Source organism: Brugia malayi (assembly GCF_000002995.4).
Source record: "Brugia malayi strain FR3 genome assembly, contig: Bm_v4_Chr1_scaffold_001, whole genome shotgun sequence".
Lineage (NCBI taxonomy): Eukaryota > Metazoa > Nematoda > Chromadorea > Rhabditida > Onchocercidae > Brugia > Brugia malayi.
This window is the reverse complement of record NW_025062475.1, coordinates 6,966,921-6,991,785: the sequence shown is the minus strand read 5'-3', so window position 1 is coordinate 6,991,785 and position 24,865 is coordinate 6,966,921. Positions and strand designations below refer to the sequence as shown.

Genomic DNA, 24,865 nt, shown 5'->3' with positions numbered 1-24,865 from the left:
CACCCATTATTTTATGTTTACGCGACTTCTCTAAAAATCATGTCCCACACTGTTCAATGAAACAAAAAGTCACGTAGACACTATTGGTCACAGCAACAATTTTCCCTTTGGGCTTTCTCAAGCAAGTAATTCCTTCGCGGCCCGATTCTTTTTCCCGGGCTTCCTCAAACTCTGCGGATTGACAGACAACAGCTATTTATTGATTATCATAACACTATAAACAGGAAAGATTTGATATAAAAGAACAAACAACAAAGGAAGTAATATCAGATTGGGCATATTCGCTTTCTGTTACACTCCTCTTTTCAAGATCTCTTTGAGGTGCCACAGAAATTCAACAGCTGTAGATGATGAGTATTGTCGTTCAATTCTGATGTGAACAAACAAGCCTCTAAGATTTCTTACCAATTCAAATGCGATGGCAGATTCACTCGTAGTGGTCGGTTAGAATGTTTAACAGCTAAACTATTATAAGAGATCCGTATACTTAGGCTTGATTTCGTGAGTAACTTAAGTTCAATTTTTCAAGATATTGTCCAAAGAAATACAACATGCTGAATAACGAAAGATTTCCATAATAACCCAGTGACACGAAAGTTACTTTTCACTTGATTTAGAACAATTTTTAATTTTAAGAGCTTTTGGAAGGAAATATTAATTTTCCGTTCCTTTTTCCTGATTTCTAAGAGATGCTTGATACTCCTGTACTGCTCGAAACAACAAATCTTCAGTCTTTTCCCTTCGCCAATCTCTCACCTGTAATTGACTTGTTTCGTTTGTTTTCAAGCTTTGAAGTGATTTCCAAAAAAATCGCTTTAATCACATCCTATAACTTCGGTGAACTTCTGTCTAACTAACAAGAAGAAAATCAGGCCATGGAACTTACTGTCTTATTTTTCTGAGAGAAATCTTGCGTGGGAAAATCGATATTTTCTGAAGTTTCTTTTGAATGACTCAAAACTAGAAATAGAGTATGTTATAAAAAGACAGTCAGATCAAAAAAGAAAATTCAGACCACGCTAGAAATGAAGAAATTTTAAAATATTAATCTGTATTTTTCGAGAGAAATTTATTCTCATTAAGTTCATTGAACAAGAATTAAAGGCAGAATTCTAAGTGAAGATCATAATTATTGACCAAAATCATAACTTTCTTTAAACCTTAATTTTACTTCCTGTAATGTTAAAAATTTTTTTAAGGTAAATCGTGCTAAGCTTGCAATATCCTTACAGGTACATCTTTGATTGTTTGAGCATATTTTATATCGGTACTTCTTTTTCAATCGACATTCGTACAATAATCTTTTCTTGTTACAGATCACACCTCTGAAAGTGGGGTCAGTGAGGACAAAAGATCACTTTAGTGTCACATTACCTTTGACTGATTACAAGTTAGTGATATGCGTCATTGACCTGAATGAACTTCACGCTATCTATATTTTGCAGATCCAATTACAATAACTACAAAATTTCTAGGCGTTCTTAAGAGGTCGCATAAATCGATACATATCGCTTGCTTCTCAAAAAAAAAAAAAAAAAAAAAAAACACTCAGGAACTAAGGATAACCAAAAAGTTTTAAATAATTTCAAAAGAAATTGTATTAGAAATCCCTGATACAAAATTTCTGAGAGCAATTTAGCAAATTATCATCAAAATATCAATCCTTAAAAAACTTAAAACTTGCGTTGTATTTATTTTTGCAGCCTTGTCTTCAGCTGAGATATTATCCATATTAGGAAATTTCCTTTGAGAGCCATGGCGATAATGTGAGCACTTTTTGCGCTTCTGCTGAAGCAGTCGAACTTCCTCAACATGTTGTTCTCCAGCTTCACCTTTCCCATTTCTTTCCATACTAGGAATAAATTCAGCAAAATCTTTTACAGTTCCTGTGTTTCCAACACTTGATTCATGTGTATCTTTATTATCCTTCGAATCTGCTGCAGGGTGTGCCATCATACCCAGCGCTGTGGATGTTTGATTTATTTTGTCAGACTCAATTTCAACAGCTGCTTTTGAGTTTAATTCCATTATTGTTGTATGTGTTGAGAAATTAGAATTTATTGTTGCTGAAGTGGATGTTTTCGGAGATGATGGTAAAGTTACAGGTATTTTCGGAGCTGTAGATGAGGTTACAGGAGTTTGTGAGATTTGCGAAGTCGTATCGTTTTTTTTTAATTTGAGTAAGGATTTCGTGATTTTTTGAAAATCTTTTTTCCCCTGATTTTCGGACTCCATAGCTTTAAATGTTTGATCCATTTCCGAAAACGTTGCATTCAACATACCACTTAAAACTTGATCAAAAAATTCATCTTCCTTACTATTATTTGTTTCATATTTGGTATTTATAACTTGCAATTGCTCTTGTTCGGAAGACGAGTTTTGTGATTTTGTGAGCTGGAAATCAGTTATTTGTGACCGTGAATATATTTCTTGGCCGTGTTTGTTGGTGACATTTTCTTCTATGAAAAACATTGAATTTGCTTCCAGAATTTTATAGTCATTAGACTCGTTACCTATCAGCCTGAACTCATTCACTGACTTGTTTCCTTCCAGGTACTCTGCTTTGTGTGATGATAACTTTTTCCTTTTTGTTTTGGCAGTGATTTTTTCAAGCCCTGTAAAATCTGATCCATAATGAATTTGTTTCTCATGATTCTCCGTCAATTGAGAGTGAAGAGGTTGAAAAGTGAATTTATCATGTTTGTTTGTGAATTCGTGCTTTGACTGATTGGAATTTATGCGTTTTGTAGAGATTCCTTCATTAAATTCTTCATCGTCTTCAGAATCAGGAATCACTTTAACAGATTCATCATCGACAGATACTTTATGGCTGACAGTTATTATTTCATATTCCAATGAATCAGTTATATTCGAAGGTTTGTCTTGTTTCTTTTGATTTCTGGATTCCTCCTTAGATTCGGGAGATAATTTTGCTCTTTTAACTTTCTGAAGCGGTGTAGTACTACTAGTTCCATTTGATGTTTGTGCTTGTGTATTGCACTTAAGTCGTTTCACCGAGTGTTCCGAAGAATCCTCCGAATCAAAAGAATCCGTCTGATTGTTTAATAAGCAGCCATCTTCATCCATATCTTCTAGTTTTTGTTTCTTTTCTACTGCATTGTGAAAATTGCGTCTATCAAGTGAACCGTTACTTTGATAATTTATCATTTTTACCTTTTTTCCAGTTCCTTTTTCATCAAATTGCAAAAAGGGTGCATCAAACAATCCGCTAAATTTTTTTACTGCTGCTATTTTATATTTTGACGAGTCAATAGGCGTATGAACGACAAAATCTTTTTCATTTCTGATCTTTTCGTAAATAGCATCGTCCAGATCTCTCTGAATTTTCAATTTTGTAGTAGTTGTCAGAGCCGAAATCGAATTTTCGGGAACATTTGCTATTTTTTTGGTCTCATTTGCTTCAGTATTTGAGGTGTTGTCCGCAGTCTGACTCCAATGCTTAGTAATATTGATGCCTCTGAGAGGACTTTTCAAATCTTCTTTTTGTTTTACATTGTTTTCTTTAATTGCTTTGGATATCTTTTTGATGCTATTTTGCAGGAAATTAAAAAATTTCTCAAATTTTTTGATATAGGCAGCATTTGGACTGTTAATAAATACTTTATTCTCATTTCGAACACCATTCTCATCGATTCTGATTGAATTGGCTTTCAGTTGATCTTCATTTTTAGCTGATGTAAATTTACGATCTCTTTGCACCATTGTTCGTATAAGCGGTGAGGTATTCTCAACAGAAACCGAATATTCTTCACTTTTTTTGGTGTTATCGGTTTCAATCACATCTCTGTATTCTGGTCTTTTGCTATTAGAGAACATTTCGGAAATCGATTTGGTTCCACTGGAAGGAAATTTTTGATATTCTTTTTTGGATTTTATAAATTTCGGTACTGAGGTAACTATTGTACTGAAATAAATACTGCTTGCGTTAATTGCAGTAAGTTCTTTGATACTTGGATGTGACTCATCGCTAACCGTTAGCTTCTTGTCGGATTCCTGATCTAAAGGTGTTAAAATTATGATTAGTCTTGATCTTATACAAAAAAGGTAAGTACGAGTAGTAAGAAATGCTTTCTTGGATAATCTTAAACAGAAGCTACTCTTCAAAAAAAAAAAAGTTTTCATGATAACAAAAGAATGAAGTCAGCTACGAGCAAGACAATATGACCTGAACGGCGTTTTCTTTGCCTGGTTGGTTGCTGATTATACGTTTTTTTAGGAAGCCTGAAAATGATCAAAGTCGGCAGAGATGTTGTGGCATTTACAGTTGTAGAATATTGTTGTTCAAAATTATTTTGTATCGTTTGAAGACGAATTTCATCAGCAATTAAGTTTTGCAACGATACAAATTCGATTGGATCGATGTGAGCATTCTGAAATAAATGTTTCATGAAGGAAAACAATTAGGAAAATTTTCACTAGGAATAAATCCGTTTGGAAATTCACTCTTCCATCTTAATTTTCTTATTATTCAAAACTACCTTATTGACGTCCACTTTGCCGAAAATCTTTTTTAAAGTAGATTTTTTTAATTGCTTCTCATATCCTTGCAATAATTCACTGAACGATACTGCTTCATCACCATTCTGGTCGATATTCTGAATAACCTACTTTTAGTGGCCAAAATAAGCAAACTTAATATTCCTAACATGAATTTTAAATCAATTGTAGAGAAATGTTAAATAATTTCTTGACGGCAATTTTCTTTGTATTTCTTGATATTTCTTAGGAGTTATCCTCAATTCAAATGATACCGAAAGAAAATACTTATCTTATTATCAGTAAGCCTGATTGGAGTAGAAAAACTAACAGATAGTTTGTTCAACGCAGCAACAGCAGCTTGTTCTCGTAATTTAGTGAGAAAATCGATTAATTCTAATTCATTTATCTGAAAATAGTTGTTGATAACAGCATGTGTAACATGTCATTTTTATATGTTTCGAATTTTCAGTTATCTGGAGCACATCAAGTTTCGGGTCAAAATTTCTGCAAATTTCAGTTAAAATTTGAAAGGACAACCGTGTGATCAGTTCGATGGCTGACATTCTCAAAAACAGTTGTTGCATAGCCGGGTTCAATATCGTAACGTAAGTCAGCCAACATTTGCGCTTCTCGAATATTCAGTCGGTGGTCTCCATCAGTGTCATAGATCTGAATCAAAGTAAGAAATGCTGAATTTGAATATTTATGAAACTACTGCGCAATCTTTTCAAATTTGCACAGCTTTTTAAACGAATTAGATAAGAAATGAGAGTTTTTTTTTTTTTTCAGCATTCCAGTTAGGACAACCTCTTTTTGCTCAGGAATTGTTTGTTTAGTTGAGTTAAAAATTCGAGATAAATTATCTTTCATAACTCATAAGTTATTTTTTCATACTTCGAAAATCTTTTTTCTATAGAAATTTGTTCTATATCTGCCTCTTCTAGGTTCTATTTTGGAGATACCATCAACAAAATCTAATCGACAAACCTTCAGCAATTCTTTTGCCTCTTTCTGCGCTAATAATCTACTACAGTGAAGCGTTTCAACCAATTCACTGGATGTCAAATATTTATCATTATTGACATCACTTTCCCAAAAACAACTTTTCACATCTTTTATTGACAAACCAAGCTCCATGTAAATAGATTCGAATAGTTCCACTTCGCTCAGTAGACCATCACCATCTGTATCGTGATCCTGAATGTTTAACAAATGAGAATCAGTGCAACATATCTGATAGACATCCACAGATTTGATACCATATTCATGAATTCTAAGTTGAACACCATTTGGTATGTTTTTGAAAAAATCAAAACAAACTTCTACCTTGGATTACCTTCAATTAAAAAAAAAAAATCACCTCTAGCCAACGTAAAGTGGCTAGTGCAACGTGTCTTTGAACTAATCTAGCGGCTGCAATAATTTCGGTGTGATCAATGAACTTATCGCCATTTCGATCCGCTTTTCGGAATATATCCTAAAGAAAGGAGGATTTAAAAGTGCCAAAGAAATGAACCTGAACTCATTCTATTCTAAGTTCTAAGTAGATGAGTTATAAAAAAAAAACCATAAAATTGCTTTCTAAAAATATAAAGGTAATAATGAGTAGTGAGAAAATTGAGATTCCTTGGAAATGAAGATAACTTTTGTTTATCTAAGAATGATCAAGATATTACATCACTGATTGTCGGTGGAAGCTTGTGGTCCATATATGCTACTGTCCTCAGTTCTCGTCTGTCAATTTTCCCATCTTTCGTCAAATCATAATGAGTTATATATTGATTTACTTAAAACAAAATTTAGATTTGATTTTTAATGGAAATGAGTGAATGCGAAAAGACAGCAATGAAAAAGAATAGAGCATAGTGTACTCGATTTACGATGAAATATTAGTAAAAAGTAGGGAATGTAATTCCCGTTATACAAATTAGTTGAATTTATTCTCACCTATACCAACGGTAGTAGGGCTGAATAAGATGATTGCGATAAATAATATCCATGGTCGAGACATGTGTATATCTGGAAAGAAGTGAATTGTGTGCATACATATTCCAAATAATTTCGGGTTATCCTTGGTTTATCACAACTGAGATCATTGAGCATTATCTATTTTGCCTTCATCTCATTTCTGGAATATGTACACCCGAAGGGTCACTTGCTAAATCTACTGACTGGTTTAGAAGAAGGTTTAGATAGATATGCACGATAGCTTAATTTCTTCCTTAATTTACTCTTTCGTGAGACGGCAAAATTATGTTCCTTACAAATGAATTCTTCTATATTTCAGAAGAAAATTTCAAATTTCAAGTTTGAATGAGATGATCACAGCAATGTTAGCAAAATTCTAAAAAAGTTGAAGTAGCTGTCATTTTGACGAGGCAAAATGATGAAAAAATGTGGGACGACTGTCGACAAATCCGACATACTCAGACGAGCCCAGTTTCCAGTCCCATTTACCCATATGGTGTGTCCCACATTAGTTTCATAAATTTTTAAAAAGAACAGTTTTCTAGGTCAAAATCGTAATGACACGGTATATTTTCTTTAATAAACATCTCTGAATGAAATATGGTTGTACCCTTATCAGTGAACGACCCAAATCATTCCAAAAAACGGTACTTCATTCCGACAGAATCACTTCCAATTGCTTCGTCATTTCTTTTATTTTCCGTAAACATATAAGGGATAGTTGAATGCTAAAACATTTTTAGCTCAAATCAAAGAAGGAATGACCAGAAAATGGAGTTGCTGTAGCAACAAATGCAGCATAACACAACTTTACATGTATCAAACTACCGATACTTGATACCCCACGTGATGCAGCACCAATAATTTGTAGCAATAGCTGTGCAAGTACTAATAAATTGCAGGCTAGCATTGTTTGTGACTCAGATTCCATTTGTTAGCAATATTGCTACTGTAGTAACAATGAGCAAATATTGTCATCAAATGAGAATGAATGGTGCTTTTATCACATATCAAATACTCTCTAATGTCCAAAACTTTGTCCACTGATCAAACAAATTTGATCTTCTTGGTAGACGATAATAAATCTTTGTTCTAAGTCCATCATTCAAAAAATATGTTTTTATCAGTATAGCTTCTGAAACAGAAATGATGCTTACAGGAAAGTATAAAAGCATAAAAAAATAACAGAAAACTTCTAACATCGAGTAATTCACCAGAATGGATAGCACTTCGACACTTTTTTGGACTAAATAATAAAGGACACGGTAGTAACCAGAAGGAATGGTTCTGACAAAGTAGCATAGTGAAGTCCTTTTCTTGACTTTTTAATGCCTAGCTGTATCATAGCTAAATTAAAGAAAGTAAAATTAGAAAGTTAACTTATTACTTCAAAAAAGAACCTATAAGATAAAAAATAAATGGGTAAATACTTCGTATGGTTAAAAAACTTTAAAAAACAGAATGAGGCTAATTTGGAGGATTAAAGATTGTATCTACAGCTTTAGTTCCAATAACTCCCTTGTTAGTTCGTCTGGTTCTCGAATTTCTAGGTTCTGAAAAAAGAAACAGTTCTAGCATAAAAAAGGAATTTTTGTCAGAACAAATTCTCAAATTTTGGTAGAGCAGATTTTAAAAAACGACTTGAAAATTTAGCTCATGTCAGTATAAGAACTGTAATTAACAAATATTTTTATCACTTCCAGTTAAATACTGAAGTGGTAAAAATACAAAAACAAAAAGACAGTGAAAGAAACTGATTTATTATTTATTAAAGATCCTACATGTCCATATTCACACTCTACACTTTTCAGTAACGGAAAAAAAATCCTCAGATTCCTGATACATTTTTTAATGCATCTACTTAAGAAAAAAGTTTGGAAATTAGGCTGCATAAAAATCTAGATGAAAACAACTACTGCATTTATCCAAACATACTACTATTCCTTGTCCAATAAAATCTAAAGAGCTGTTCTGGGCCGAGTTAATCATGTGCATAATTACTTATAGAGTGATATTAAAATGTATTTATTACCAGATATAACAGCGCTTGAAGAATTTCCAAAAAAAAAAAATTAATTCTAGGAGACAAATACCCTATTCAGTTCACATTTTCTCGCCAAATTGTTTCTACTACCAGCATACATCATTCGCAATTGTGGCTTACATCCTGGAAAGATTCAATAACAATTAATTAAGATCTGCTAACTGCTCGTTAAGTATATTTTAGAATGGACTAAACATGCATTTTCATCAAAAAAAAAAAAACTAAACACGTCATATGAAGTACTATTTCTTTCCGGCTACTCATAATTTTTTTTATCAAAGATCAAACAAACCTGACGGACTATAGAAGACAAGAGATAGTGGATATGAAAGACGGCCATCGTCGTGTACACGTTCGTAGCTTATTACAATATACCGCGGCTGTTGCACAGGTAATTCATCACAAATCATATCTGGATCACAATCCTAGAAAATTTGTGCCGTAGTAGCAAATACTCCAAAATTCTGACGCCAACTTGAAGACACTAGTTTCTGAACAGTCATTCAGTGGAAAAAAGAAGTACCTCAAGCTTCTGATCCAATATAATGAGCTGTTTCACCGGATCAATCTTCACTGCAAATTAACTGCACGGTCAAAGCAAAAACATTGAGGAAAGTGTGTAATATGGTGTATCAAATCTAAATTATCGTCAACTTTCGTTACAAAAAGCAAAATTTGCATTCAAAGTTTAAAACATATTTAGATCTGTTAATATCAACTCAAAAAGTACTATCAGTTTCAAATCAAGAAAATTTTATTAAATAGAAGAAAAATGCACATATCAAGGCATTTGTTGAGCGCTTTCTACTGAACCGAAATCGCTCCAATTCGTCTTTTAGATCCGCCGCTATCTCACATATTTTTAGTGCATCCGTCTGAAATATCACTTAGCTTAAAGAATACAGAACATGCTAAAAGACAATAAAACGAGCTTGGTCAATAAAGATGCATGCAATAAAATTTGAGATTACATCACCGGATCAACGAAATGTTGTTCCAACATAACAGACATTTTTATTCAAAGAACTGATAAATTTAAATCGATTGTGGTAGCTTTTTGGAGCTAAAAATAAAAAGTTGGCAAATTCTGAGAAACACAAACCATGTTGAATGATAAAAGTAGCAGCAGATCTTTGATCAATTCTTCGAGTTCTATCAATATTTGCATTTTGTTTTACAAAGGGTTTTTGAAAAGGAAGCATTCAACGAAATTAAAATATTCGATTTACCATTTACAATTACGTTATGAAAATTACGTTATTACTATAAAAGCTTATGATTCAAAATATATCCGTATTTCTTATATGCATGTCTTGAGTCAACATTGCAGCTGCGGTAGACTCAACTTACAACATTCAGAGTGACAACTATCCCATTCACTCCCTTTATATTGAATTTCAATTTCTTCAATGATTCAATTCTACTGTATAAGGTGAAAGGGCTAATTTTACAATTCGATCTAATTTTATTTAACACTTGATCGTCTGTATATCCAACTTAAAGGAAACAACCTCATTTTCTACAATAATTTGTTTCACTAATTCAGCAGTACAATGTAGCTCTAGGATCATCCCGTTAAAAAATTCAATTCTAATCATAGAACTTTCCAAAAAGGAAAAATGACCAGATCAAGTTTCATTAACACATAATAACAAGACCTTGAAAGCTTCCTATGGTATCATTGTCCACGTCGAAAAAGTTGGTCTGGAAATTCTCACCTTTCCTTTAAAGCCGCTACTGAAAAGTGAAAACTTTTTCAAAGTACAGATGAGTCGCTCCGAGAAATGCAGAAGATGTTCTAGAGAAAACAATAAATTAATTTTATTAACATTTGCACGTGAAAAAAGGTGAATTAAAATCATGAGAATTCGATTTCAAGATAACATAAAAAATTAGTAATAGTCATCCTGAAACTATGAAGCAACAAGCATAAGATAAAATAGTACATGTACTACTAACTCGTTTAAAACATTTCAGAATCTTTTTAACAACTATTTTCTATTAATCGTTATCTTCAAGCTTACACTCTAAAACTCATGGATTTTTTTCTCCTCCCTTTGGAAAAGAAAAGAATACTTTAGGACAGAGCGATAATTTGATCCTAATAAAGCGTAACAGTAGATAAAACATCCAGTGAATATATATTCAGGGAATTGTAGAAATGATAATTTAAAAATGAATATCAGTAATGAAAAAATAACACTACTGAAGTATTTTAAAGAATATGACCACCTCATATTACACGTACTAAAATTATCCTAGGTCAAGTTATACTAAGTAATAAGTATAACATAAGGATAAAAATCATTGCTAATGTCTTCTCGATTGTGAAGAGAAGCACAAAATGATACTGATGCAACGGTGAACATATAAAAATTAGAAGCTAATAACAAACAGTGTACACAATAAGGCATATGCTATGCATGCAAATCAGTAATCTTTAACATGAAAGACTGTTACTGATTGAACAGCTCGGCTAACGATATGAGAAAAAAAAAAACCATAGTAACGCCTTATACTAAACGAGCAGGACTCAGTATATAAATATCATTATTAATTATATGAGTAAATGGATGGGGGTTATCACCTTGCACATCACTACGCATTCCACCGAACATTATCAACTCTCCTCGACCAGCACAAAGCGAATACAACATTGTATCATCTGGTGCTTTTAAATCTATCTCTTGTTGACGCCATCTAAAAAAAATCCAAAATTCACCTCTAAATAAATGACATGTAAAAAAGTTATACAAACCCTAATGTCCTGTTATTAACAATATCAATTCAGAAAGATTATAAGCACACAATTAAACATTATAATTTTCACCTAAATCTCCAATCATTCAGTATGTAACTACCAGTAAATCAATAACCATAACTTTCAACACTTACGTTACTGTACAATCCTCCAAAACTCGTGCGGTATCAAGTATATAAACACAAGCATTCCCTTGACGCCTTTTATGATACCAATTTTCTAAAAACAATTTAAACACTCAAGAACTATTCCCTGAAATACATTTCCTAGCGAAACTAGTAAAAATTAATAAAGGTTTTTGGCAGGAAATATGAACTGCATTCTTGAACATACGAAACGAGCAACTATTTACCTAACTAATGAGTGGAAATTAATCTGCTTGGATAATAGAATTTTAGCAAATAATAGAATAATTTAAAAATAAAAAAAAGAACCTACTTCCCAGTGTTGCACCAGATGCACCATTAATATACTTCAAGTTACTAAAAAATAGAAAATATATAATCCAGGTAGGCGCAAAAAATAAAATCCATAATATCCTTACTCTAAAGCTAAACAAAGCTTACGAAAACAAGAGTTCCATAAAGGGCCGAGCTTTAAAAATGAATAGGAATTGTAGCTGACTCATAAAATACCAAAATTTGCTTCTTCATATGTTTCACAAAAAAAACGTGCAAAGAAGCAAAGAATGTCTCAAATGAAAAAATATTGAATAATTCCTAAAAAAATCTTCCACTATAGAACTAAAATATGATTTCAAAGATTTTCATGACATCTATTAAAGAAGAGTTTTCAAAACAAATTCATATATAATGAACTTACTTCTTCGCATGTAGTGAAGAGAAAGATTGTTGACAACTCGAAAAATTCAATTTTTCATTCAGTGTGTGATCCACGTTGTCCCTATATTATTACGTTTCAATTATAGTGAAATTCATTGTTTGTTTGCGATGTTTTTGAAATCAATTTCATTTCAGTTTAAATTAGATAAGAATACCCTGTATTAGAAGGTTGCAGCGTGACATCATTCATTGAACATGGTGGCTAAATAAAGAAATAATTCAACATTTCATAATGTTTGTAACCAAGCAATTTCATTTTATTTAAAAGTTACACACCAACTGAATCCGATTCCTTGAAGTGACCTGGAGTGGTGCTGGGCACGAATTTAAACTGATTGTGCCATATCTGAAAGATCTTGTCTTGCATATTTCTTGATCCGTTCAAATATTTGAAAAATTATTTCTGCTGTATGAAACAAGGCATACCAATTGTTAGATGCATGAATTTTGAAAACAAAAAAAGTAAAACTTCAAAATGTTGTCCGCTCAAAAAGATATTACTTTTAAGTAATAATACCTATCGTTCCTCCTTGCATAACTTATACACGCGAGATTCCGTCCAATTGGACATGCTGGGTGACACCAAAGTTGAGATGGACCTGATTTTGGATTGGTGATCTGAAATAATAGTTACATTGTCGAGAAAACTCGGTAAATCAACATTAAATATATATTTAAATAACATCTTGGTCCACAACGATTTACTCATAAGAAAACAAAGATTAGAACTGGCATTGATTTCCTTCCATTCCCATGCAGTTTGCAGCGTTAAATCGAAAGTAAGAAGCCAAGCATCATTATAGATACAGTTCGGACCACCACAACCACCGATCACGAGCAGGTGTGATTTGTCAATTACTACACATGAGCTACCATAACGTGGATTCGGCTGTGGATTTTTCAACAAGAACCGTTCGCTAGACGTTGCGTCTGATTTCCCACAACTTTCATCTTTGTGATTCCTATCAGAACCGATATTTGATATATTTAATTTTTAACCAGAGAATCATTTACTTATCAGAAAACAAAAGATTAAAACTGACATTGATTCCCATGCAGTTTAACACACAAATAACGAGAGCTCAATAGCATTCAAAAAAAAAAAAAAAATTCAGCTTTAATTACTCTCGAAAATGGGTTTAATAATGCCCTCGAAATGTGATAATAACTAAACGAGAATCTGACATTCTCCATAACCCATTAAATTTTTTGTTAACTCACAAAAAATTTGTGGGTTAACAAAAAAGTTTCAGAAGACTTACTCGAATGACGGTATATGCCAAATTTTAGTAGTAATATCCAAAACATAAACAGTATTTGTAGCACGGCTGTTCTGAGAACCACCAAAAATAATCAGCGAATCACCTACCACACATGCACAATGACTTGCAATCACGGGGGGTGGAGGTTCCGTTTCAACCTGAAAACAACAAAAATAATGTAAAATTGGACACTTTGAAAATCTTGCAATCGGCAAGCAAATCAGACATTGTTTGAAACTATGTTAGCCACCAACAAAAATAATTCCGCTAAAAATTATTCGTGATTGTCCATTTTTTATATCTCGTCTTCGCTAAATATTTCACCCATTTAATTTAAAAAATATGGTACAGATTAACTGAATATGAAGCAAAAGATGAAAGTACTAAAAATTTGAATTTCTTAGAATATATAGGACCATTTGTTTAATCTTCCCAGTAGTGCTTAAATTATTAGACTTAAATTAATAAAGCAAATTAAATTATATATAAGTTCTGGAAGTGAAAGCTATATTTCACAGAACAGAACAACCACATGAAAAACTCTGATTACCTCAATCCACTCATTCGTCATGGTATCGTACATATGTATTTCACTAAAAAAATTTGCTGCTTGATGAATTGGGTTTGGTGAGGACTTTGCGAATCCACCATGGAGAATCAAATACTCCTTGTAAGGCACAAAAATGGACATAGCCTTGGGTCGCGGGAATGGAGCACACTTAATAAATTCTCGGCACCAGTGGTGAGACTTCTGAAATTACAATTCTCAGCTTCCCGGAAAACGTAGAACCATTTGTTTGGTTTTCATGGAACAGTACTGATCCTAAATTAATGAAGAGCACACAACTGAAAATTCAACAAACAAATTCATAAAAAGAGTGGAAATATACCAGATCAAAACTCCAAAGGTCGTTAAAGGCGGTATAATTATCGGTGCACCCACCAAATATATACACTTTTTTAGTACCATCATGATAGCAACCTGAATGTGAACAGCGTTTTGCAATTGCACCATCCCCTTCGTTTTTTGCTGCACATAGCTCCCTAAAAATTAAATACATATTATTTCAAATATCACACCGAAAGATTCTTTCAAAACAAAACAATATGATTGGTACAAAGCTTGCCAATTACAGCTATTAGCGAACGATGAAAAATATGAAGAGTAAGACGCAGCCTGAGATTATATTCCAGCAGATATCATTCCTGAGCATCATTATTTTTGCACTACAACAATCAATCCAAAACATTTAATTTAGGCTTCAACTAACCAAATCAGCTGATTACATCGGAGGAAAGACTTCTTTAAAATACTAATGACAGTGGATGCTACGCGATGCCATCGACGACTAACCAATCGGACATTTTCCAAATCGCCGTACTGATTCAAATATGAAAAAACTATTTCTAAAACGAGATCCGGCAAATCGTCGATGTCCATAGATGCATCCGAATCACAAATCTGAAGTTTGAAAGATGTATGCACATGCCAAATGTGTTAATTCTAACTACATACAAGTAATTTTGCCAGCATGTATAGTTCAAAAAAACTTCGACTGTTTGGTTGCTCCTTCATACAAAGTTCACCCGGTTGGGCAAGTGCTGCATGTGTGGAAGGCATAAGCGTATCGTCCCAAAATGCAAATGAAATTCATTGCCTTCCTACTTTTTTCCCTTCTCTTCCTTTTACAGAAAGGGCAGATTTATATAGAGGTAGGAGTTAGGAAAAGCTTCACAGTAACGGGAACCTAAATATTTATAGAGGAAATATTAAAAACTGAAATATTGAAAAGTTTAGCTTGACAAAAAAGTTCAACTTGTCATTTGAAAAAGCTGAAATACCCAGTGAGAGATCTAATAGTAGCATTCCAGCAAGGACCTTTTCTGGAATAGGGACATAAGTTTTTCCGCACCGGACCGAATCCTTATACCTTCTGCTGAAGGACAAACAAATCCTCACGGTATCCCCTGCCTCCCCGCTCGCTCCCTCCCTACTTCACTCTCCTCGCTACAACCATATTCTCTAATTCTGTGTTTTGACGTACTATCTCGTCAAACTATTGAATTTACAAAAAAAAAAAAAAAACGAATTATTTATAAATTCCCTGTTAATTTGCAATCCTCATTCGATGATATCATAAATAGGAGCTTATCAGTTGAATCCATCTCATATTCAGTAGTTTCTTGCGATTTTATTGTACCACAAATTTTCTGACCTCTAAATGTCAACATTATCACATACTCTCGATGGGATTGTATTAGTTGTGATGTGTTACGGCTGAATTAAGAGTCACTCCAACTTGCGTGTATTCTTTCATTAGCAGATTATTAATGAAGAGTGAGTAGAATTGGTAATTTGGAGTTTGAGGTGTTAGTTGAGATTGCTTAAAGATTTAGAGAGGAGAGCAGTTTCCCTGTTGTTTTTGTTCTTTCCTCCTGACTGCTGGGACTCCCGAAGTAAGGAGACAGCCAAATCAATCCATAACTATAGCAAATTTCATTTCAACTTGTTGCAATTCCGAACGCATGCAATATCAAACAACATAAATGCACAATTTTTAGAAGCATTTAAATTGAAGTAATTTTTTCAGCAGTGGGTTTGAAGGATAGTGATGCCAATGACTGCATCCTCCTTTTCGGATACGATGCTCTATGGAGAGCATGTACGGATAAGCGTCGCTGCTAGCCAGGTATGTCCAGTTTTTTCTCTTATCACTATGCCGTTACTGTTTTCCATATCGTTATGATGGAATTGAGATAAAATGAGCACTAAGTGAACACGAGAGTTAGATTGTGATTTTACTTACAAATGGTCAGCTGACTATGGTCAAGCTCCAACTATCGATAGTCAGCCAGAAAATCGAACAGAACTATCTATTGGTCAGAATCTCAAATTTTTTTGAAAAGACACGTGTGGATCAATTTCTGTAGATTTTGAAGTATTAGCAAAAGGATTTTTCCTCTTTCTTTGCGTCGCCATTACTTTACGCTTTTTTGGAATAAACCATGGTCCAAAACGAAACAGTGATGCTGCAGCTTATGATTGCTTTTATTATTATCTCTACCGTTCATATTGCTGTAGCAGTACTTCATAGCTGTTATTACTTTCATACGTCTAAAAGATTTCAGCAAGAAATTTTCAGGGTGGCAGAAGGTATATGGAGGATCGAGTACACATCGAATGTGTTCGACTTCCCAGTGGCGCTGTCGATTACCTTTACTTTGCTGTTTATGATGGTCATGGTGGTTCAGAAGCCAGTGACTATGTCCGGAAGCATCTCCTGAAGAACATTCAATCACAGTATGGTTTTGACGGTAATGATGAACAAATGCTGGATGCTATAAAAAAAGGTTTTGTGGAGACGCATCTTGCAATGTGGAAAGTTGTCGGTTAGTATAGAATCTGTATGCAACTTTTTTTACATACTCCATATTTGTGAATTTGGTATTTACGATTTCCTAAAATTTTAAAATATTTCACTGGTATCGACAGCCTTAGTAACGGTACTTTACAGACGATTGGCCTCTCACTTCCTCAGGTTACACCAGCACGGCAGGTACCACTGCTAGTTGTACTTTTATTCGACGTGGAAAAATATTCACTGGGCATGTTGGTGACTCTGCTGTAATTCTAGGAGAAATGAATAGTTTGTTAATGTTTTTTTTTCTTTTTTTAAACTTACTAATTATGGTCTGTGGTTTTCGAAAATTTCCTCTGAGTTTCAAATTTCATGAATCCAGAAATATTTTTTCTCCATACCGAAATAAAAATATTTTTGAAGAAATTTTCAGATGACGAAGTAAGAGCTAGTAGCTTGACAGTTGATCATAAGCCCGACAATTCTCTGGAAGTGCAACGTATAAATAGTGCTGGTGGAATGGTGATGAAGAAATCAGGCGTCACACGCGTTGTTTGGACGAGACCTATTCGAGGTCATGTTGGACCTGTGCGCAGGTCTACACCAACCGAAAGTATTGCTTTTCTTGCTGTTGCTCGTGCTTTAGGTTAGTGGAAGTTTAAACATGTTTGATTTTTTTTTTTATTTGCTTAAATTTTAAGAATTGTTTTAAGGTATGGGAATCATTTCAAATTGTTAGATTTAAAGTAATCCCATCTTACTTGAAGTAACATCTTTCATAATTTAGAGCAAAATTTTTAGTGTCTCAATTCTTTTGAATTTTATAGGTGATTTATGGTCATATAATCGAGAAACGAAACAATTTATTGTAAGTCCTGAACCAGATGTTGCTGCATATGATCTAAATGATAACAGTTTATGTTTGGTGCTTGGCTCAGATGGACTAACCAATGTTTTAAAACCACAACAAATTGTCGATATTGTGATGCATTATGAGAAAGTATCACGTGATAAAGTAAATTTGGACTTTCCAAATATCAGCTGTAGCAAACAGTAGTAATTTCTGGTAGTGCTTGGATTGCGGGTTGAATTATAGAGTGAGATTTTCAGCTAGACCAACTTTAATTCCAAATGCAATATGTGTATACATAGGTGCTTTTAAAGAATTATTCTAAATATTTCATTACATTGTTATGCAGTGAAGCGCTTTATTTCATTATATTATTTTAGCATGGCAGGTTGCCCAATCATTCTCGTTGGATATTGCGTCATGCATTAGAAGGTTGGGGAGCATCTCGTGCTGATAACATATCAGTTATATCAGTGAGTTTATAGTATAACTCCATCATTTGAAATTTGTGTCTAACTAGCCATCATTAAGGTCCATAACAAAAGACCAGAACATCAATATTAAGTTTTTGTTTAATCTTGACTATAATTATTGTTAGTCGAAAATCAAACTGTTGAGAACTAGTACATTTTTAGTACTTATTAATAGACAGAACTTGTCCACATTACTATTGAAAGTAATCTCTCCAGATAATAAATACAGTCTGAGTTCTTCTGACATCCATTTATTATCATTGATCTATGATAGTTAGATTTTTTCTCACGGTGATATATGTTGAACGCTTTCAGGTATTTTTCGATAAAAAGAATATAGATGTTAACAACACATCGGTTTTGGCTGATGACATTAATTTGTGTCTAGACAGAGCACTTACAGATTTTGGAAATTCAACGGTCATGTTAGGACCAAAGTATTGTAAACAGCTGAAAACATTGGACGTCGATTTATATTATTCGGGCATCGTGGATCCCAATTTTACTACAGGTTAGCAACAGCTTCTATCATTTCCATAAAAATATTCCTACAGTTCCTTCCAAAATCGTTACGTATTATGTATTATTCATATCGAATTCATTACTTTTCTCATGAGGTGCTAGAACAGATTGTAATAGGGATAAAAATACAGCAAATTTGCCAAATTGAATTTCGAAGTTATTTTCCTGATGTTTTTTCTAACGACTACGCAGTGATGATTGAAAAGTTTGTCAATCATCACTGCATAAATTTTATTTTATTACTTTTAAGGAAGGGGTAAATAAGTATAAGACTGATTGAAATTATTTTAGAAATCGCCTACAATGGACCTGGTTATGCTCGTGATATTAGACGTCCGCTTACCCTCGTACAATTCTCAGATATGCCAGTAATGCCGTTGCATTCCTTAGATCGTGTCTCATCCATACATCATTTAAATGAATTATTTGCCACGAATAATAAAGTTAAAGTATTGCCAGCTGGATGTGTTGCTGGAGTATTGTTGGATGGAATGGATGAATTATACGAGAGCTTTATAGAGTAAGTGAGATAAGTTCGTGATGCAGTGAGCTTTTTTATTGCTTTATAGGCAGAATGCTGAACTTAAATAGTACTAATGATTAGTAGAATGTTATGATCTTAAATGATTAGTAGACTGTTAGTAGGATGCAAGTAACAGAAACGAATTCATATTTGTAAATAAGAACGATGATAACAATAAGACGGTGGGGAGGAGTACTATATATATGCATCAACAGCTTTGTCAGAACATCCAAGAAAGACATTATTTTTTCGAGAGATCATTTACATAGAGTAAAATAATCATAGCTCGAACATACATGCACGGAATTGATGTGTAAGATGTAAATTCTCAAGTACATTTTATTATCGTATTTAACTGGTGCCATCTTATCATTTGCAGTGAAGGTATTCTATATCCTTGTGATGGAGTAGCACGGGAAGAGACAATCGAGAGTGTTCATAGTAATGGAGACGATAATATAGAAGCAGAAAAAATGTGTGGAGAGAATTCGAAAGCAAACACTAACGTGGTGATTTCTTAAAATATTTTAAATGAGGATAAGATAAAACAACAGATTTAAGCCCACTATCGAAAAGAGTGACTTATATAAAGACTTTTTTCTGCTTCAGTTAATGAATTGTACTTTTGTGTAATGCCTGATAGGAAGAGTTGAGGAAAAGAGTAGAAGAAGTGATGTAGATTAGCTCCTAACTTTTTTTTTTCAGCTTAATACATGTATTTACCTGCAATCCCAAACCGCAAAGTAAAAAGTGAGAAGAGGATAGCAAGTTCTTATTTCATTTTAGTTTACGAAATATTTTCAGTATGATGTTAAGACTTCTTTGAGTACGTCAAGTGCAAAATATCCTTCTACTAGTTCAAGCATGAACAACGTTGTAAGTCACTTCGTAGTATTGTTTTGCGGATTTGCTTCTTTTATTTCTGAACAAATTTTTTATCTCATTTTTCATAAATCTAATGAATGTTTTATGTGCTCTTGATAAAAGGAATTGATTGTTTCAGGAACATTACAATATATCTTCATCGTTCTCAAGCACGAAATCTCTGTTTTCTTCTCTCGCATCAAGTTCTTATTCAAAAACAATAAGTAATCTTTTAAATGGACTTCTTGAAATTTAAAATTACAAAGAACAACAAAAAATTCATTGCAAATTGGATTCAATAATTTCTTCATTCGTGGAGTCATATGAATCAAGATGCTAGTATTTTAGATTGTTTTTGAATTCATTTAGTAGTATACAGTAAGTTCAAGAAGTGTCAGTTATTTGTCTGTCTGTATGAGAAAGTTTCAGAACCAAGGACGGTACTTAAGGCAAGCCGAAGGAAACAAGCAGTCTATTCAAAATCTGTGAAAGAAGATACCATGTCAAGTGTTGGTAGTGATAATAATGTTAGTGAGGACTGTTTCGATAATAGTCAGTTTTCATCGACCAACCGTTGCCATGATTTTGAAGGTCTTGCAGTTTCGCAGCGTCCCAGTGGTGAATTCTTCGGAGTTATTAATATATTTGGATTTCTTATAACAGTTTAGTTCGCTAATAAGGCATCAAAACATTTATTTAAAATGAATGATATAAGAAACATGGTAGATTATTTTGAAATTTTGTAAATTAGAATACTTTTCATTTCTTCATATGCGATGTTGGTAATATCTCACCATAATCACTTACAAAATTTATAGATTTTTACTTTGGTCGAGAATCTTCGGTCTTGGTAATGAAACATTTTTTCTGTTTCGCAAACAGTTTGCAAAAATTTCTTGTTGAATTCGAATTTTTGTAAATGCAAATTGATTGTTGAAGGTAGCGCTTCGGCCTTGTCACCTTCCTTGATGTTAGAGGCTTTGCGAATCACGAATCAGTTATTCGAGCATGATCCTTTTGCACGTGATCTCATTCTTTCTAGACGGCGGCCGTTTGCTCGTCGTCGTCTATCCTCGTCATCTCTGGAACCATTTAAAAAAAAACTTAAAGTTTCTATGGAAAGCCGTACAGGTTTGTAAACACAAATTTATTTGTCAGTTGTTATGTTTTTTGTGCAAAGATTAAGGACTTTACCATCGAGAATAGCGGCGAATAATTTCATCGAGAATAGCGGCGAATAATTCGAAAAAGTTCGAATTATTCACCGCTATTTTTCTGTAGATGAGATTCTTTGTGAATGTCCTTTATAAAAAACATCTTTATTGAACATGAAAACTTTTTCAGATCCTGTTTATGACTCTTCCATAAGAAATGTTGGAAACTTGGAACAAAATGTTGCCAACGCTAATAAAGTTGAAGAATGCACAGCACCAACCACTAGTAAATTTCGCATGTGGGACTTCTTTTCTAGTTTGTTGGGAACTCGTGCAAACAAAAAATGATATTTGGAAATAATTCCATCTTCTAAATTTTGAGTCGCTGATTCATTAATTTACTTTATGTTTTTGATCTTAATATCACCATTGTTTGATTTATCTTTCACGATAACTTAGGAAATAAAAGTTATGCATAAATAGGTTTTATGCAGAAGTGCTTTCGTCAAGGATTTCTCAATTTCATATTTTTCAGTTTTAATGCTTGTTTCAAAAACATATGTTTTCGTTTTCGTATTGATATTGTAGGGAACTGCCAATGTTACTGCTCATTCCAGTAATGTGAAACCTTTGTTGTATATTTCAGTTTTTGTGGTTTGTTTTTTTTATGGGTGTGATTGTCATTTTGTAGAAGCTATAATCTTTCACATAACAGGAGTTCTCCTGGTTGTTTGCTAGGATTTAAATTTTCAAGAAAAGAAAAATGAGGAACAGTTTGCGAATACAGAATATAGTACTTTTGCAAATTGTCAAGAAGTAGTTAATTTTTTTTTTTGTAGATTCGAGCTTTTAATTCTTGCTACACTGTTTTAAATAATTAACTGACTGGGTAAGCTACAGTCAGGTTTTTCAATGTATAATTTCCTTAGCAACGTAGTAAAAGAATGACCTTTACAACTGAATGAATGTTATTTCTCAGATATGTTTAATTTCAGCTCCGTACGCTATAGTTTTTTTTTAACTTTCTCCAGTTGTTTTGTTAGCATTTGCAGTGTAATCAAGGAAATCTCTGATCTCGATTTTGCTTCCAAAGGAAAGGAAAAAGACCATTGTAGAATTTTATTTCCGAAGTAGCATTATTACTTGCTTATAGGCCTTTTCTGTCTGGCAGTATTTGATTTTCAGTATAATGCTTTTAAATTCACGATAAATTTGCAATCATTTTTAGTTGCTGTCAAAACTGTTCGAACTTTTAGTACAGTGCTCCTATCAAAGATCGTGTATTGCTTCTTGACGAAGTTAGAATTTTTATTTTAAAACCTGTGGTTAAATGAAAGGCGTCCTGTCATAATTCCATCGAAATGGGAAATTATTTTGTGTTCGACACTGTGACTCTAGGAAATTTTTTTTGTTTTAACTTCCATTTTCAATTGATAAGGATTATTCCTAACAGACATGCCGCATATCTACTCTGCGTAATTAATTGCTGCGTATTACCTTGATCTCTTTTATTTGATGTGTACTTCTAAAAATTTATGTCACTACCGCTTCAAAGAAAACAATTACTTCCTTTTAGATGTGTCGATTATTTATTAAAGCCGACTGAATACAAATAATTCTGGGTTAATTAGTTTGCTTTCTGATAGTATAGTTATTTTTTGAAAATAAGTTTTCCATATTATGAATAATATACGACTCAGTACTCGTCAGCTCGCCACATAGCGATTCAAATCACAAGGACAGTAGACTAAAATCAGTTTAATCTCGAGGTAACGTTTTTCAGGAACTTTTCAGGGGACCACCTTATCTAAGCCGAACTCATCCTATATCTGTTTGTTTCGATTGGCATATATATCAAAATATCACGTCAAATAACAAAGCACTGTGCGTGAGAGCATACAAAACAACATAACGTCTGGGAAGTTTGCAAAACCAAATGAAATGTTTTTGTTTTCAAGAAAGAAAGGGGAGAGAAAAATGCAACAAACGTGGAAAAAGTACCAAAATAAAAAGATTAACATGTGTTGTAACGGAAATTGAATGAGATAAGAGGGAACAGAAGACAATTTGAGAGCAGAGGGCACGAGGCTAGCTAGTACTTAGATATCACCTGTGACACCAGTACAGTCGATTGCCGGTAGCCATCCCGAGATCGATTTTTCCTGATGCAGCGCCCCCTTATTAGACGACTTCACTTGTAGTAAGGAAGTTCTTGTTAACTTTCTCACTCGTTATTAACCTCTTATTTTCAATTTCATGATGATGAGAGCTTCTATTAAAATTACTCTCTTAAAATAGTGATATTGATTCTTGTCAAAGAAAAAATTCATCGTGCAACTTATCGGTTATCGCTGTTGCGCTACTCTTTTCTATATATGTCTACACTTAAGTGTCCCGAAGATCTAGTTCACATTGCTTTACATGATCGTTGAAATGATTTCAAATCGAGCTGTAATCAGCATTCAAAACATTCACATAGTAAGCAAAGAAGGTAATGATATCCATCGCAACATGCGACATATTCGGTAGTTTCTAATATTTTTAAGCATATATTTCACCTCTCGAGAAAAAAATATTCAAGCTTCCTTTCCTAGACGGCTAACTGTCATATGGTTACTCCAGACCCTGAGATAAACTAGTCCTAAGAGAAGCTCTCATCATCATTAAGCTTAAAATAAGAGGTTAATAACAAGTGTGGTTAACAAGAACTCCCGTACTATAAGTGAAGTCGTCTAATAAGGGGGCGCTGCATCAGGAAAAATCGATCTCGGGATGGCTACCGGCAATCGACTGTACTGGTGTCACAGGTGATATCTAAGTACTAGCTAGCCTCGTGCCCTCTGCTCTCAAATTGTCTTCTGTTCCCTCTTATCTCATTCAATTTCCGTTACAACACATGTTAATCTTTTTATTTTGGTACTTTTTCCACGTTTGTTGCATTTTTCTCTCCCCTTTCTTTCTTGAAAACAAAAACATTTCATTTGGTTTTGCAAACTTCCCAGACGTTATGTTGTTTTGTATGCTCTCACGCACAGTGCTTTGTTATTTGATATTTTGATATATATACCAGTCGAAACAAACAGATAGGAACGTGATTACAACAAAGTCGAATGAAAGGCCTAGGCTTAGTATGAGTTCGGTTTAGATAAAGCAGTTTCTCTGAAAGGTTCCCGAAAAACCTCGAGAAGATTAAGCGAACCTGAGTGAAATTTTTATATAGCATAACTTTTTGACTGCTTTTAGATGACATCTATAATACGATATAGTCTTCCCTTTCGTGTATTCCTTTTGTTGCCTCGTATTTCCATTCCTACTTTGAATCTATATTAACATCACTTAAATCAAGTCTTTAGGGTTAAGGACTATTTCTATTTCCGTTGATCAAATGTATCACATGAAGATGTTAAGTTGGATTTCTACTTGCTTTCGTTCGTTTTGTTCGTAACAGTTTTGAGTTATTACTACGAGATTAAAGGTCTCTTATAATGGCATAAATTTACACAATAAAATCAATTTTGCAAAGTATTTCAGTATTCCGTGTATTAAATATTTATTCATATACTTAAGGAATCTTTAACAAAATAATGGATTCAGAAAAGAGAAATTTAGAACGTTTGATAGTATGACATTTACTCAATTTCCGGATTGAAATTTAATGAAGTTTTCCTCTTTTCGAATTGTATTTGGTTAACATCAGGACTTCTTAAAATTTGTTGAAAGCTTCCAGCCGTTAATGAAGAAAT

At 33.4% G+C, this 24,865-nt stretch overlaps 4 protein-coding genes across 5 annotated transcripts; 1 reads left to right on the top strand and 3 right to left on the bottom strand.

Moving 5' to 3' along the window:
* Positions 1 to 654: 654 nt before the first annotated feature.
* Bm10694 (EF hand family protein) lies at positions 655 to 6,511 on the bottom strand (the record flags this gene model as incomplete). Its single annotated transcript, XM_043076859.1, has 12 exons — positions 655 to 756; positions 887 to 960; positions 1,231 to 1,325; positions 1,685 to 4,019; positions 4,187 to 4,391; positions 4,500 to 4,616; positions 4,829 to 4,906; positions 5,038 to 5,169; positions 5,488 to 5,697; positions 5,861 to 5,977; positions 6,177 to 6,286; positions 6,448 to 6,511. The coding sequence occupies 12 exons, from the start codon at positions 6,509 to 6,511 to the stop codon at positions 655 to 657; spliced, it is 3,639 nt and encodes a 1,212-aa protein (XP_042932793.1).
* Positions 6,512 to 7,961: 1,450 nt separating this feature from the next.
* Bm6712 (glia maturation factor BmGMF, putative) lies at positions 7,962 to 9,617 on the bottom strand (the record flags this gene model as incomplete). Its single annotated transcript, XM_001902807.2, has 6 exons — positions 7,962 to 8,021; positions 8,562 to 8,635; positions 8,805 to 8,937; positions 9,036 to 9,085; positions 9,291 to 9,387; positions 9,615 to 9,617. The coding sequence occupies 6 exons, from the start codon at positions 9,615 to 9,617 to the stop codon at positions 7,962 to 7,964; spliced, it is 417 nt and encodes a 138-aa protein (XP_001902842.2).
* A 1,408-nt stretch (positions 9,618 to 11,025) lies between these two features.
* Bm616 (uncharacterized protein) lies at positions 11,026 to 14,818 on the bottom strand (the record flags this gene model as incomplete). The annotated part of the gene is made up of 12 exons (XM_043076858.1): positions 11,026 to 11,212; positions 11,408 to 11,492; positions 11,712 to 11,755; positions 12,096 to 12,176; positions 12,271 to 12,317; positions 12,392 to 12,461; positions 12,633 to 12,733; positions 12,849 to 13,077; positions 13,378 to 13,535; positions 13,928 to 14,128; positions 14,268 to 14,421; positions 14,649 to 14,818. The coding sequence occupies 12 exons, from the start codon at positions 14,816 to 14,818 to the stop codon at positions 11,026 to 11,028; spliced, it is 1,527 nt and encodes a 508-aa protein (XP_042932792.1).
* Positions 14,819 to 15,989: 1,171 nt separating this feature from the next.
* Bm6816 lies at positions 15,990 to 21,470 on the top strand (the record flags this gene model as incomplete). 2 transcript variants are annotated; one of them, XM_043076856.1, is made up of 14 exons in its annotated part: positions 15,990 to 16,067; positions 16,521 to 16,767; positions 16,893 to 17,024; positions 17,170 to 17,349; positions 17,564 to 17,751; positions 17,967 to 18,059; positions 18,375 to 18,570; positions 18,873 to 19,101; positions 19,484 to 19,613; positions 19,909 to 19,980; positions 20,108 to 20,192; positions 20,398 to 20,586; positions 20,908 to 21,099; positions 21,313 to 21,470. In XM_043076856.1, the coding sequence occupies 14 exons, from the start codon at positions 15,990 to 15,992 to the stop codon at positions 21,468 to 21,470; spliced, it is 2,169 nt and encodes a 722-aa protein (XP_042932790.1). The 2 variants fall into 2 exon arrangements, with proteins under 2 accessions (XP_042932790.1, XP_042932791.1); XM_043076857.1 differs by having other exon boundaries at positions 17,170 to 17,382.
* Positions 21,471 to 24,865: the final 3,395 nt, after the last annotated feature.